The sequence below is a fragment of the Lissotriton vulgaris genome, unplaced genomic scaffold (assembly GCF_964263255.1).
Source record: "Lissotriton vulgaris unplaced genomic scaffold, aLisVul1.2 SCAFFOLD_741, whole genome shotgun sequence".
NCBI lineage: Eukaryota > Metazoa > Chordata > Amphibia > Caudata > Salamandridae > Lissotriton > Lissotriton vulgaris.
The window spans coordinates 655,031-669,837 of NW_028248381.1; the positions used below are offsets into that span (position 1 = coordinate 655,031).

Genomic DNA, 14,807 nt, shown 5'->3' on the forward strand with positions numbered 1-14,807 from the left:
CACACATGCCTCGAACTTATCATTTATTTAACAAATATTATATTTTATAATAGTTTTGAATCCATAATATGTTGAAGTGTAGAAAAAGCGACACAATAAAAATGTAGACATCTAAAACATGTAGCACTGATTAATGTGTCCAATCTAAGCTGTAGGCAGACACTGCAAAATAGTGTGTGCAGCACCTTGCGCAGTGCCGCATTTTTAGGAGGGGTTTTTATAATCCTTTAATTGTACAGTTTGTGTGTCACAGTCTAAGCCTAAGGTGTGTGCAGACTCCGCACAATATCTGGTGCATCTCCCTGAGCAGGGTTGCATGCCAGAGGGGTCTTCATAACTCTTATATTGTACAGTTTTGTCACAGTATAAGGTGAGTGCCTACACGGCCATTGTAGAAGTTACTCTTTTCCGCACAAAGCCAGGCCCACGTCGCCATCTGGGAGGACATTTCAAGTGACAGCTTCCGGCCAGTTTGTCCCCAGTGGCCTCACGGACCTGGAACTCCGTTGCTTACCCAAAACCTGGGAGGAGTTTTCATCGCTTACCCAAACCCTTTGAGGGGTTTTGCACATCTCTTTGGAGTTTATAACATTTTAAGAAAGGAACTAAAAGGTCTTCCAGTCACAAGTCATCACTGAGAGTGCAGAAGCTGCAGATCATGTTTGTGTCTTGGACCTTTGGTCCTGCTAGCCAAGCGCGCTCCAGGTCTGCTGCCTTACACCCGCTTTACACAAATGTATAGCTTGAAATGCAGCACTGAGAGGCAGCAGCACGCTTTGGACACTTGAGACAGGCGCTTGGACCTCCAGAGGTCAGAGTAGGCAGCTACTCATCCCTTCCACTTACCGCAGATTTACACCAGGAGCAGCTGATGGCCACAATCTCTTTACTGTGAAAGGCAAACTTCTGCTGGAAGCCCTGTGAAGAGAAGAGAAAGAGAGAGGCTGTCAGATGGAAACATCAGATTTGGAAAGAGCGAGGCAAGGTGGCTTATACTTTAGGGAACTTGTGGAGCGCACACATGTCGAAGCAAGGGACTTTAGGCCCAACATGATAGAACACCAGAAGGTACAACTTTCAATGGACTCCTAGAATCAGGGAAGACGTGGGTCTCGTATGCAGGTCAAATGGACATGACACGTTCAAGTAAGATGAAGGGAGAATGAATCCTAAAAACAAAAATCGCCACTACCTTTATTTCAATATCTCTTGGAGGGTTGTTTACGGTTTCACTTGACACGGGAACCACTGCCAATCCGCCAGACCACATGTGCTGCGCGTGGTGTCTGAGGCTGTGCTGAGGCTTGTTTGCAGGAGTTGGGCAGTCAGGGCAAGTGCAGCACATGACTACAGTGTCTGGTGTCTCCTGGCATTGCAAGGTCTGGGGCCACCAGGCAAGCTAAAATAAAGGTCCGAAGTGGTTCTCACCTGAGGTGGGCACTCGTGATGAGGCATTCGCGTTCCTACTTGACAGAAGCTGCCATACTGGACGCATCCCAACACTGGGGGCTCTTAGTTGGCAGGATCTGCTCAGCAGCAAGCTTCTGTTTCCTGGAATTCATAGATATATCGAAGCTATTCAGCAGCATGCTTCTGTTTCCTGGTATTCCTAGTATATGGAAGCTGATCAGAAGTAATCTAATGTTTCCTGGTATTCCTAGTTTATAGACGCTGCTCGGCAGCAATCTTCTCCTGGTATTCCTAGTTTTTAGAAGCTGCTGAGCAGCAATCTTCTCCGGGTATTCCTAGTTTTTAGAAGCTGCTGAGCAGCAATCTTGTGTTTCTTGATATTCCTAGTTTTTAGAAGCTGCTCGGCAGCAATCTTCTCCGGGTATTCCTGGTTTATAGACGCTGCTCGGCAGCAATCTTCTCCTGGGATTCCTGGTTTATAGACGCTGCTTGGCAGCAATCTTCTCCTGGTATTCCCAGTTTATAGACGCTGCTCGGCAGCAATCTTCTGTTTCCTGGTATTCCTAGTTTATAGACGCTGCTCGGCAGCAATCTTCTGTTTCCTGGTATTCCGAGTTTATAGATGCTGCTCAGCAGCAATCTTCTGTTTCCTGGTATTCCTGGTTTATAGACGCTGCTCTGCAGCAATCTTCTCCTGGGATTCCTGGTTTATAGACGCTGCTTGGCAGCAATCTTCTCCTGGTATTCCTAGTTTATAGACGCTGCTCGGCAGCAATCTTCTGTTTCCTGGTATTCCTAGTTTATAGACGCTGCTCGGCAGCAATCTTCTCCTGGGATTCCTGGTTTATAGACGCTGCTTGGCAGCAATCTTCTCCTGGTATTCCTGGTTTATAGACGCTGCTTGGCAGCAATCTTCTCCTGGTATTCCTGGTTTATAGACGCTGCTTGGCAGCAATCTTCTCCTGGTATTCCTGGTTTATAGACATGTGGAATTTTAGTTTACGAGCTGAACATCATCTGCGCCAGCTTGTCACCCATGTACAACGTGCACGACAACCATTTTAGGTATCATGGTCTCCCTGTCCACGATCGATCGCCAGCGCGCCCCTCTGACCCAGCAGGCATCCTCCGCGCACCCTGGCTCCCCCTCCCTCCCTCTCATGAGCATAACCCTTCTGCATGACCCTGTCCTTGGGAGTCACGCCTGCGCCTGACCAGCATCTCCTCTCCTCCCATGAATGCCCCTCTGTTGATAAACCTTCCCTCCGCGCTCGATTGTCCACGCGGCATGAATACCACTCCTTTGATGACCCCTTCCCCCGTGTCCAGCAGTCCACACAGGTCCGAGGCCATCGCCTAAGCCGGGAGATATCATTTACTGCCCCTTATTGTATAAAGTCACTCTTCTTCAAAGGACCCTCTATTGATCAAGACCTCCCCACCCCCCGGGATATGAACAGGCGCACACATCCTAAGAATCGGCAGAACACTCAGCTGCGCGATGACCCCTTCCTCTTATCAGCAGGTTGAGGATCTCTATTGTAGAGGCATGTGGGGTGGGATTGACACGAGGATTACGGGGATGTCTTTTTTCCTTACTTCACAATGTTCTGATTGTAATAAAGAAAGGTCACATGCCATAAACCAGTGTATAAGAGGCCAGGCCTCAGAGAGGCTGTTAGAGCACCTCGAGACGATACCTTGTTGTCTGATCTGATGTGTTCTGCTCCGTCGGAATAAAACTTCTGTTTCCTGCCTTCTGGTCTCCGGCGCCCGCCTCATTGCTTGGTAATTTGAATGGTACAAAGGCGGTTAGCGCCGGGCAAATCTTGAAAAAGGTCATAGCCCTACCCTTTTTCCACAATTGGCGTCCCAAAGCGTGGGGCCCATCAGCGACACGTGGATCCAGTGGGAGAGGTCCCGACGACAGAGGGAACGACTGCAACGATCGGGAGAGCTCGTGTCCGATAGACCCTCGTCTGACAGCCGATCTTCCGACCTTCACTAGTTCCGAACAGACCTCTCTCGAGTGATCTACGGTCCTGACTGGGAACCATCAGGAGTGCCACGAACATCACGAAGAAGAGAGGACGATCGGGCGCTGGATTCAGAAGACAGGAAACCGTCCATGTGGTCCGGGTAAGGTCGTGTAGACACGACAAACTGAGAAATGATTGTTTGGTTTGGATAATACTAGTATTACGCTTTGTTGAACCCTCTGGAGATTCACCGTCTGCAAACGGAGAAAACAACAGGCTCTCTCTTTGCAAACAGTGAAGGATAGGTAACGCAGACTTTTGTCCCCATTGTAATCCGTCGTGCCTATCTTCCTCCCCCACTGTTTTCCCGAACTATCGTTCGTGGATTATTGTCTGGAGATTCTTTGTCTGCAAACAGGGAAGAACAAGGTCTCTCTTTGCAGGTAGAGAAAGAGTGGGTAACGCAAACTTTTCGTACCCACTTATTCTCCCCACTGATTGTTTGATTGACCGAACACTGATTGTTCGGTATTGGTTCTTTTGAGGTATTCACCGCCGGCAAACAACGGAGAATAGAAATATTCTGTCTAGTCTTTGCCCGCCGTGATAAGATAGGTAGTGCAGACCTTTGTCCCCATTGTAACCCGTCATGCCTATCGTCTCCCCACTGATTGGTAGCCTGTACAGCCCGGACCGCTTATTAGAGATGAACCATCCGGCTCCACTGGAAGGCACCCCTAATAAGGACATGTTCACTAAGCATGGACTAGTCGCTATAGCTTATACTAAGCTATGGCATAAATATACAAAGAAGAACCCTGAAAGTCAGTGGCCACTGATAGGTTCCTTCGATGAAAACAAAATAAAAACATTGGAAATAGCGCTCCAGAAAAATAAGACCACGCCCACTATGCTCGATAGTATAGGCATGTGGCGCAAAGAAACGGAACAACGAAAGAAAAGAGAAGAAGCAAAAATAGGGAAAGAATTACGAAAGGCAGCCCACCTAGCCGCTAAGCAACTAGAAGAAGAAATAAAAGAAAGAAAGGAAGCTACACAAAACCAAGAATCAGGGTTGACAGGTCAATGTCCTGTTAGGACCCCCTCTGCGCTCTACCCTGAATTGCCCTCCAAACAACGGGCGAACGATGAGTTACTGCTAGGTCCCCCAATCATCTACATGCCCCCTCCATATGCCCCCTGCCAACAAAGCTTGCAAGCCCCGAGTGCGAGCGAAAGTGACCTTAGTGCTAGTGCACCAGCCCTCACGGCCTCCGCACCAGCCGCATTAACAACATCGTCAGACGACCCCGAGGCTAGCAAACAACCACCAGCCAGACCAAATAGGTTGAGCAAAGATGAGCGGGATGGGATCGACAAAATAGCAAAGACATTAGTAGAACGAAGGGAGAGCGAAGAATACACAATGAGCATATATAATTCACATGCCGACAGCCACAGACGGCATTTCGTTTTGCGATTCAGCTACTATACCCTGAACGCGTATGAAGATAGGTATCAAAGTAAGGGTCCCGCTAAACTAACAACACTGTATAGGAAAATTGATGTTGGAGATGGGACTGAATGTGAGGCGACGGAGCTCTTCATGCAGATGCTTGAGGTCCTCCGCCACCTCATGGAACAAAAACCAGAAGCCAATGTTACAGTCCCTGAAACGACCTCAGTAGAAGTAGCCAATACTATGATGCCCATCAGAGAAGCGGCCCCTTACTGGATCCCGCCACGTGGCCTGGGAACAAGCGACGATATTAATCACGCAGATGCAAAAGGGAGAGTTGTGTATAATTGGGTTTACCAACCATGGGACCGACAAGATATCCTAACCTTTAAACAAACTCTGCCCGATTTGAGAAAGAACCCGACAGCATTCTATACCGAATTAGGCACAGCCTTGGGTTCGACGATAATGACTTTAGCGGACATTGACTTGTTCTTCGGGTTATGCCTGCCAGCTGACGTGTGGAAGCAAATCCGGAAGGCTGACCACACGGATCTGTTTGGACATACCTGGGACCAACTCGGTAAACTAGATAGACAGCGAGAGCCAGGAAGGAAACCAGTAAAGGACATACTGGAACTCCCAGACAAACTAGTTCAGAAGTTAAAGACACTGATCCCAGAAAGAAAGGTAGACTGGTCGATAGTCACGGCCTGTCGACAGAAACCCCAGGAAGATGTGTCAGAATACTTCTCCCGATTCGAGACAGTGTTCTCCGACTACAGTGGCCAAGACATGACCACTGCAACCGGACAGCACCTGTTTGTACAAAATTATGTAAAGGGCCTAACACAAGAGGTCTCCCAAAAACTGCAGACAAGTGAGAGTAGTTGGGGGGCCTCCAAACCCGCAGCTATCCTTCAGATGGCTCAGTATTACGAGCACCAAAAGAATGAGAATGATAGGGCGTCCGAGAAAAAGAAGAAAGATTTAAAGGAAAGGGTAATGATAGCCCAGATACAAGGTATAGCGGTAGGACGGGAACACCAAAGGGGGAACTACCAATCGACCACCCCCAGAAATCTACCTCCTAAAGATCACTCTCCAACACCACACACTGGACGTAGAGACATTAGCAATGACCAATGCGCCTTCTGCAAAGGATTCGGCCACTGGAAATCCGAGTGTCTGGTTCTGCTAGAGATGAATAGAAATAGGGACCCCAGGGATGTGGCAGGTGGTCAGAGAAACAGAGGACAAGGACGAGGGCACACAAACGACACCAACAATGACAGATCAGGGAGATTGAACACATTTGACCGCCCCCGACAGAACCAATATCAACTGTCCGATGGTGAGAATGCCCCTGATTTTGCATAGGACTGCCAGGGGCAAGGGAGGGATCCAGTCGAGCTCTGTGTTGACCAGCAAGGTCCTTATGTCACCGCTAAGGTCCTGGGTACAGAGTCTCCATTTTTGGTAGACACTGGGGCGACACGTAGTGTGTTATCGAAACGACTGATTCCAAGGGCACCCTTGTCTGGCTCACACATTACATCGATAGGTTTCGATGGGACGCCCTCCACTAACCCCCTGTCCGTACCTATCACCTTTGACCTAGAAAGCAACACCACTGACACAACATTTCTGCTCTCCTCCAACTCCCCTGACGCCATTATGGGCATTGACTTACTGAAACATTTTCGAGCTACCATTAGGTGTTCCCCAGATGGAATCCGAGTCATCCTGTACGACAACCCAGGCATGCCCAGATCCTGCCCCTCACGACACATGTGCTCCATAACTGACGCTGACCTGTCCTTGCTTGACACCCTGCCTCCGTACCTGTGGGCCAAAAATGACTCTGATGTGGGACGAATGATGATTGACCCTATTCATATAACTGTAAGACAGGACGCTATGCTCCCGAAACTCCCACAATATCGGATATCCCCAGAGGGCGAGAAGGCACTGGTAGCGATCATTCAGTCTCTGGTAGATGCAGGAGTGGTTGAAGAGGTGGTCAGCAACGTCTGCAACAGCCCAATCCTACCTATTGTTAAGAAGCAAGGCGAAGGAGATGAGAAAGCATACCGCTTTATCATCGACCTGCGAGAAATTAACAAAGTGGTTGTACCCCAATACCCTGTAGTCTCCGATATCACCACCATTCTGACCCTCATCCCGTCCACTGCCACCACCTTCACTGTTATCGACCTTAAGAATGCGTTTTTCTCTATCCCCATCCATCCAGACAGCCGTTATCTCTTCGGCTTCACTTTAAAATCCCGCTCGTACCGATTTTGTAGAGCTCCCCAGGGGTACACTGAAAGCCCCAGCATTTACAGCCAGGCCCTCAAAAGACAGCTGGATGCCTTCCAGCTACCAGATGGAGTGGTGTTGATCCAATATGTCGATGATATCCTTTTGGCGGCCGACACCACCCCACTTGCAATCACAGCCACTATCCAACTCCTACACTTTCTTGCAGAGAATGGCCATAAAGTTTCCAAAAAGAAATTACAGTTCTGCCAGCCACAAGTGACATACCTAGGCCATCTCCTGTCCAAAGAAGGGAGGAATCTCACGCCCGACCGAATCCAAACCATCCTAGACACCCCCGTCCCAAAAACACAAAAGCAAGTCCGCTCTTTGGTTGGCCTAACCTCTTTTTGCAGACAGTGGTTACCTAATTTCAGCCTCATTGTAAAGCCCCTACTTGCCCTGTTGGCCAAAGATGTCCCCTCCCCGCTCCCTTGGACCCCTGAGTGTCAAACATCCTTTTGTGAATTACGAAATGCACTCTGTTCAGCACCCGTCCTAGGAACCCCGGATTACTCCAAACCCTTCTCCCTCTTCACCCACGAAAGGGAGGGGTGTGCATTGTCTGTCCTGACTCAATCAATTGGTCCTAAGCAGCGCCCTTGTGCCTACTTCTCCGCCACTCTTGATCCTGTAGCCAGAGCTTTGCCTGCCTGCCTTCGAGCAGTAGCTGCCGCTGCTGTCTCTCTCCGTCAGAGCGAGGGAATCGTACTTTCCAACTCCCTCACTGTGCTAGTACCCCATGCTGTCGACACCCTTCTGAACCAAACCAAGACTCAACATCTGACTAGCGCACGACTGACAGGGTACGAACTGACGCTACTTGCACCCCACATCACACTAAAGAGATGCACGACTTTGAATCCTGCCACATTGTTGCCCCTGCCTGAAAATGACCCTGACGTTCCTCCCATACACGACTGTGTGACCCTCACGGACGAACAAACTAGGAGTAGAGTTGACCTCCGAGATACTGCTTTCACTGACCCCGATGGAGAGCTATGGGTAGACGGCTCATGCATCAAACTCCCAGATGGCACCACTTCAGCTGCCTATGCAGTTACGACAGCCCGAACAGTAGTTGAGACAGCCTGCATCACACAACGATCTGCCCAGGCAGCAGAGCTGATAGCCCTCACACGAGCATGCATCATAGCCACGGGGACCACTGCGAACGTATATACAGACAGTCAGTATGCCTTCGGGGTGGTTCACCATTTTGGGCTCCTGTGGAGGGAGAGGGGATTCCTGACGTCCCACGGCACCCCTATCCTCCACGGAGATCTAGTCTCCGCCCTGATTGATGCAGTTCTCCTGCCCAAACGATTAGCGGTGATCAAATGTCAGGCACACAAAAGGGTGACAGACATAGTCGGACAAGGGAATGCACTGGCCGACATCACTGCACGAACCACAGCTGAGAATAGGACGGTGACACGCATGTATGTGACCAGGTCACAAGCAGAGAAATGGACTCACACAAGGGAAATGATCAGAGACATCCAGTCGGCCAGCACCCCTCACGAACTGATTAAATGGGCAGGGGTGGGTTTGAAGGATGATGAGGGCTGCTGGCGAACAAAGGATGCCAACAGATGGTTGCTACCTGACTCATACCTGATCCCCCTACTGACGATGGCACATTCCCCTGCACACATAGGATCCGCACCCATGATCGAACTCATTTCATCATCGGATCCAGCTGCTGCACCTACGTGCCAGACAACTCGCCCTCAGTCTACAAGGCAATTGAGCACCTCCACAGACTTTCCTCGGAGGTTCACCAAGAACAAGAAGGATGGTCGCTTGGAAGCTGGTTTTGGGACACTTTGAAGGACTGGGGTTGGAAGTTGTTTTCCTTCATACTGATACCTGTTGTGATATTATGTGGGTGTTGCTTGGGTATTCAATGTCTACCCTCCTTGTGCAGCTTCGTTTCTAACTGTATGTGCCCAAAGACTTTGGACTTCCGAACTGAGCACATGAGTCCCCTCTATGAAGTAGAAATACGTGGCCTTATGGGGATAAATCCGAACTGACAAGTTGGCGAGACATGTTAAAAGGGAGGACTGTGGAATTTTAGTTTACGAGCTGAACATCATCTGCGCCAGCTTGTCACCCATGTACAACGTGCACGACAACCATTTTAGGTATCATGGTCTCCCTGTCCACGATCGATCGCCAGCGCGTCCCTCTGACCCAGCAGGCATCCTCCGCGCACCCTGGCTCCCCCTCCCTCCCTCTCATGAGCATAACCCTTCTGCATGACCCTGTCCTTGGGAGTCACACCTGCGCCTGACCAGCATCTCCTCTCCTCCCATGAATGCCCCTCTGTTGATAAACCTTCCCTCCGCGCTCGATTGTCCACGCGGCATGAATACCACTCCTTTGATGACCCCTTCCCCCGTGTCCAGCTGTCCACACAGGTCCGAGGCCATCGCCTAAGCCGGGAGATATCATTTACTGCCCCTTATTGTATGAAGTCACTCTTCTTCAAAGGACTCTCTATTGATCAAGACCTCCCCACCCCCCGGGATATGATCAGGCGCACACATCCTAAGAATCGGCAGAACACTCAGCTGCGCGATGACCCCTTCCTCTTATCAGCAGGTTGAGGATCTCTATTGTAGAGGCATGTGGGGTGGGATTGACACGAGGATTACGGGGATGTCTTTTTTCCTTACTTCACAATGTTCTGATTGTAATAAAGAAAGGTCACATGCCATAAACCAGTGTATAAGAGGCCAGGCCTCAGAGAGGCTGTTAGAGCACCTCGAGACGATACCTTGTTGTCTGATCTGATGTGTTCTGCTCCGTCGGAATAAAACTTCTGTTTCCTGCCTTCTGGTCTCCGGCGCCCGCCTCATTGCTTGGTAATTTGAATGGTACAAAGGCGGTTAGCGCCGGGCAAATCTTGAAAAAGGTCATAGCCCTACCCTTTTTCCACAGACGCTGCTCGGACGCAATCTTCTCCGGGTATTCCTGGTTTATAGACGCCGCTTGGCAGCAATCTTCTCCTGGTATTCCTGGTTTATAGACGCTGCTTGGCAGCAATCTTCTCCTGGTATTCCTGGTTTATAGACGTTGCTTGGCAGCAATCTTCTCCTGGTATTCCTTGTTTATAGACGCTGCTTGGCAGCAATCGTCTCCTGGTATTCCTGGTTTATAGACGCTGCTCTGCAGCAATCTTCTGTTTCCTGGTATTCCTAGTTTATAGACGCTGCTTGGCAGCAATCTTCTCCTGGTATTCCTGGTTTATAGACGCTGCTTGGCAGCAATCTTCTCCTGGTATTCCTGGTTTATAGACGCTGCTCGGACGCAATCTTCTCCGGGTATTCCTGGTTTATAGACGCCGCTTGGCAGCAATCTTCTCCTGGTATTCCTGGTTTATAGACGCTGCTTGGCAGCAATCTTCTCCTGGTATTCCTGGTTTATAGACGTTGCTTGGCAGCAATCTTCTCCTGGTATTCCTTGTTTATAGACGCTGCTTGGCAGCAATCTTCTCCTGGTATTCCTGGTTTATAGACGCTGCTCGGCAGCAATCTTCCGTTTCCTGGTATTCCTAGTTTATAGACGCTGCTTGGCAGCAATCTTCTCCTGGTATTCCTGGTTTACAGACGCTGCTCGGCAGCAATCTTCTGTTTCCTGGTATTCCTAGTTTATAGACGCTGCTTGGCAGCAATCTTCTCCTGGTATTCCTGGTTTATAGACGCTGATTGGCAGCAATCTTCTATTTCCTTGTATTCTTAGTTTATAGACGCGGAGCAGCAATCTTTTTGTTTGTACTTCTATTTTACAGAAGTTGCCAGGCGGGTCTGTGTTATGTTACTCACTATTTCCAGACCTCAAACGCTGTTTATCAATACTTGGTCTTTCAGGTATTCCTAGTTTACAGAAGCGGATTCTTGGGGTTTGTAGTACTCTGATGTACCAGCTCCCAGATGTGCTTCCACTGCACCTTCCTCACATAGTGCAGTGCCTATGCTGCATGCAGAATGCCAGCTGCAGTCACATCTGTGCACACTGCAGAGCTGCTCCCAGTCCTTACACCTCAGGCAGGTAGGACATCTGCAATTAGATGGTGAGTGGACAGATCTGCAACTGGAACACATTGTACTGAGTACAGCTGTAATCACAGTGTGTGTGCAGGTAGTACAGCTGTAATCACACAGTATCTGCAGGTAGTACAGCTGTAATCACAGTGTATGTGCTGGTAGTACAGCGGTAATGACACAGTGTGTGCAGGTAGTACAGCTGTAATCACACAGTGTGTGCAGGTAGTACAGCTGTAATCACACAGTGTGTAGGTAGTACAGCTGTAACCACAGTGTGTGTGCAGGTAGTACAGCTGTAATCACACAGTGTGTGCAGGTAGTACAGCTGTAATCACACTGTGTGCAGGTAGTACAGCTGTAATCACACAGTGTGTGCAGGTAGTACAGCTGTAATCACACAGTGTGTGCAGGTAGTACAGCTGTAATCACACACTATGGTGTGATGGGCTTGTGTTCTGGTTCATCCTGCGCTTCATCGCCAGTCATGCTAAGAGCATTGATACTGTGGGGGAGTGTTGCTGGAGGAGGAGCCGTGAAGACGTGCTACTGTATGTTACTGCTGTGACGAGTAAGCCGACAATAAAGTATTGGTCACCGTTTTACCTTGATGTGTGCTACCACATGTGGGCTGGTACCACAAGTATAATGACCTGGTTTGGGCAAGTAGTAGAGATGTAATAAAATGTCCTGAGCATGTAGTAGTGTTACTGGCACACTATACCTATGTCATCACTCAATATGTGAAGATACCACAGCTGAAAGTACACAGGTGTGCAGTCAGTACTGGTCACAGGGCATCGCTTGCCTTCACTCAAGAGGCAACCATACATTCACCTAAAGAGGAACTCTACGAGGCGCCCCCTTCGGTGGGTGACTGAAGGTTCATCAACTCCTCTCATTTAGGAATGAGTCAACGTTCATGCCTATACCTTGACTTGCCTTTTGACCTCAGTGGAGGTCTCGGAGACTCCCTATTGGACCATGTGGGGGCCACCTCCTGATTGGAGTCCTGGGAGGAGCGAACTTCTGGAATGTACTCAAACACTACTGGGATTAAGCATGGGCGAATTTTGCGAATCTGGCGTTCGCGAATTTGCGTATTTGCGAACTCGCAATCCGCAAAATCCGCAAATTCTCGCGTATTTTTTTGTGTTTATAGTGTTCGCAAGGGTTTCTGCCAGTTTGCGAGGATTTTGTACCAGTTCGCAATTGCGAACTTACTTGTCGGCACGCAACGGTCGAGACTATGTTGTTTCTACGTCTGGTTCATCATCACAGGTTCACAGCACCCTCTGTTTCAACACTGCCACCCTCTGTTTCACCCATGCCACCCTCTGGTACATCAATGCCACCCTCTGGTACATCATCATCACTGTAGATTATGGGGGGAAAAAGGAAGCACACCTGCCCTGCTTCAACTGACATGAGTTCATTTGGGGTTGATTTATTAATGTGTCACTGTTTTAAAATTCCAGTCTGGCATCTCCTTCCTTATCTGTAATTTGCTTTCTGTTGCAGTGCAATTTTTTTTCCCAAGACCTTTGTGGCCTACTTGTAGCTATTCTATGATCCGGCTGTGAGGGTCAGAGCAGGGTCATACAATTGTTGCAACTAGCAACTGAACTCTGGAGGGGCCCCAGTCAGGAAGCACTACAGGGAATGGTTACTAATGATGAATTTGAACTTTTGCACCTGCTGAGTGCTTTCAGTTTAGCAAAACTCGTTTTTCTGCAGAACAGCAAATGTAATGCCCCAAACAAACTTACTTGTGAAAGTTGATTTCTAATCCAAAAGTGATCCAAAGAAAGTCAAAAGGCCTCAAATCCAAAAAAGGGCAGGCGAATGTCAACCTGAGGAGTTATTCTGATAAAAATCATAATTTTCAGAAGGTCTATGCTGCTTGCTAGTGGATTTCTTGTGCAGAATTGCAAATGTTGTAATTTCGCGAGTGCGAGATTGTTGCTGCCCGCCGCACCTACATGTTCGCAATTGCGAACTTACGCCGCAAAATTGTACCACCAAGAAAAAAAAAAAATCGGCTGCGTGCGAATTTTTGGTAAATTTGCGAGCGTTCGCGGATCGCGAATTTACCGAAAATCCGCATAATCCGCGAGCGGAACGGATTTTCCGCCCATGCTTAACTGGGAGGTACTCACTGGAGTCATGGAAAACGTCTCCTCGGAGCCTGGATTGCTATGGATTGTTAACACATTACTGCTAGGGATCTCAGCAGGAGCGAACTAGTGGAATGTATTCACCCGAGTGCTGTGAGCACGCGAGTTAACAAAACCTGCAGATCTTTTAAAGTAATGTTTGCTCCCTTGTTAAGTTAGAGCTATGATAGATTGGATCACTGGCTGCTCTGAAGGGGTTTGCATCCTCAGTGGTGAGGGTTGAGCCATACAAATATCTGCAATAAACTCATGTATAGGGTCTGAAATTGAAATTGATCTCTTGCTATGCCATAAAATTCCAGAATATTAAGTGAGAAAGTGAATACTATTCCAGCATTCCCTTTCAGTTCAGTATCTCAGGGTATAGAGAATCACTCATCTAAGGAATGTATTCCCACTAAAAAAAAAAAAACCACACCAAAAACACTCAAAACTCGACTCCTACTAAATCCTTTTGGGCCATTCTGCAGTTGAACGTTGCATTTGTGTAGTGGTCTAAGACCAAGAGCATTGGTTGCATCTAGTGATGCTCGGAGAAGGTCTCTGGAAGCTACAGTTCTTCCTGCACTATGGGTCAGCTTGCCTCTTCAACAGGACTGAGAGCCACAAGTGGCATGGATAAGCAGGCAGATGGTGCTAGCTTGGGCCTTTACTTCTTTGGAGAGAACAGCGAGGTTCCAGTGTTTGAGAAAACTGACTGACATCACTGCTTAAGATAAAACGGACAATCATTTTTACTTTTAAAACCCTTGTTTTAGCGCGGTCTTCTTTACTGGATGGGCTAAAGCCCTTTCCCCCCTTTTTAAAAGTAGTTTGATGGGCGGTGCGGACAGGGTGGAGACCCAAGATGGCGTACCTCACCTGAGCTCTGAGGCCCCCAAGAAATCCCATTATTTCTGCTGGAGCGGTGCTCTGGGTGAGGAAGGTAACAGCAGAAGCTGCCCGCAATGGCAGGGACCCGAGCTTCAGTGAACAGAGCACTGTGGCAGGAGTAGACATACACGCGTGTAAGCCGTCCGTGACACAGCATAGAAGATGGCCGCCAGGCATACAGCAGTGGGGTTTGTGGTGAGCGGCCGGGCATGAGTGCCTTAGCTTGCCCTGTAGGATTGCTGGAGGTCGAGGCTGTTGGGACTACCCGGATTGGGCCTGGCTCGCATTGGCTTGCTCAGCACTCCTGCTCCTGACTCTACTGCGAGCTAAGAACACCGGACTGTCCTGCGCCAAGCCTATGCGCCGCACCCTAGAGTTACCGCCCTCACTCATTCCACGCAGTACACGACTCAAGGGTCCTATCCCTTGAATACAACAGTGTTTGCAACGATGCTCTTGAGCTGGTCCTCCCAGCTAGTATCCAAACTCCCACTATCACAGACATGCGGATCACCCCCAAAACAGCTAAACAAGG

The 14,807-nt window shown here is 48.9% G+C and overlaps 1 protein-coding gene across 13 annotated transcripts in view; it reads right to left on the reverse strand.

Moving 5' to 3' along the window:
- DGKZ (diacylglycerol kinase zeta) overlaps nt 1-14,807 on the reverse strand; it is a 502,570-nt gene that overhangs the window by 265,454 nt on the left and 222,309 nt on the right. For all 13 annotated transcript variants that reach the window (XM_086949968.1, XM_086949967.1, XM_086949970.1 and 10 more), the window contains one exon: nt 847-918. In XM_086949968.1, the coding sequence (XP_086806094.1) occupies nt 847-918 (72 nt within the window). The remainder of the gene's footprint in view (nt 1-846; nt 919-14,807) is intronic.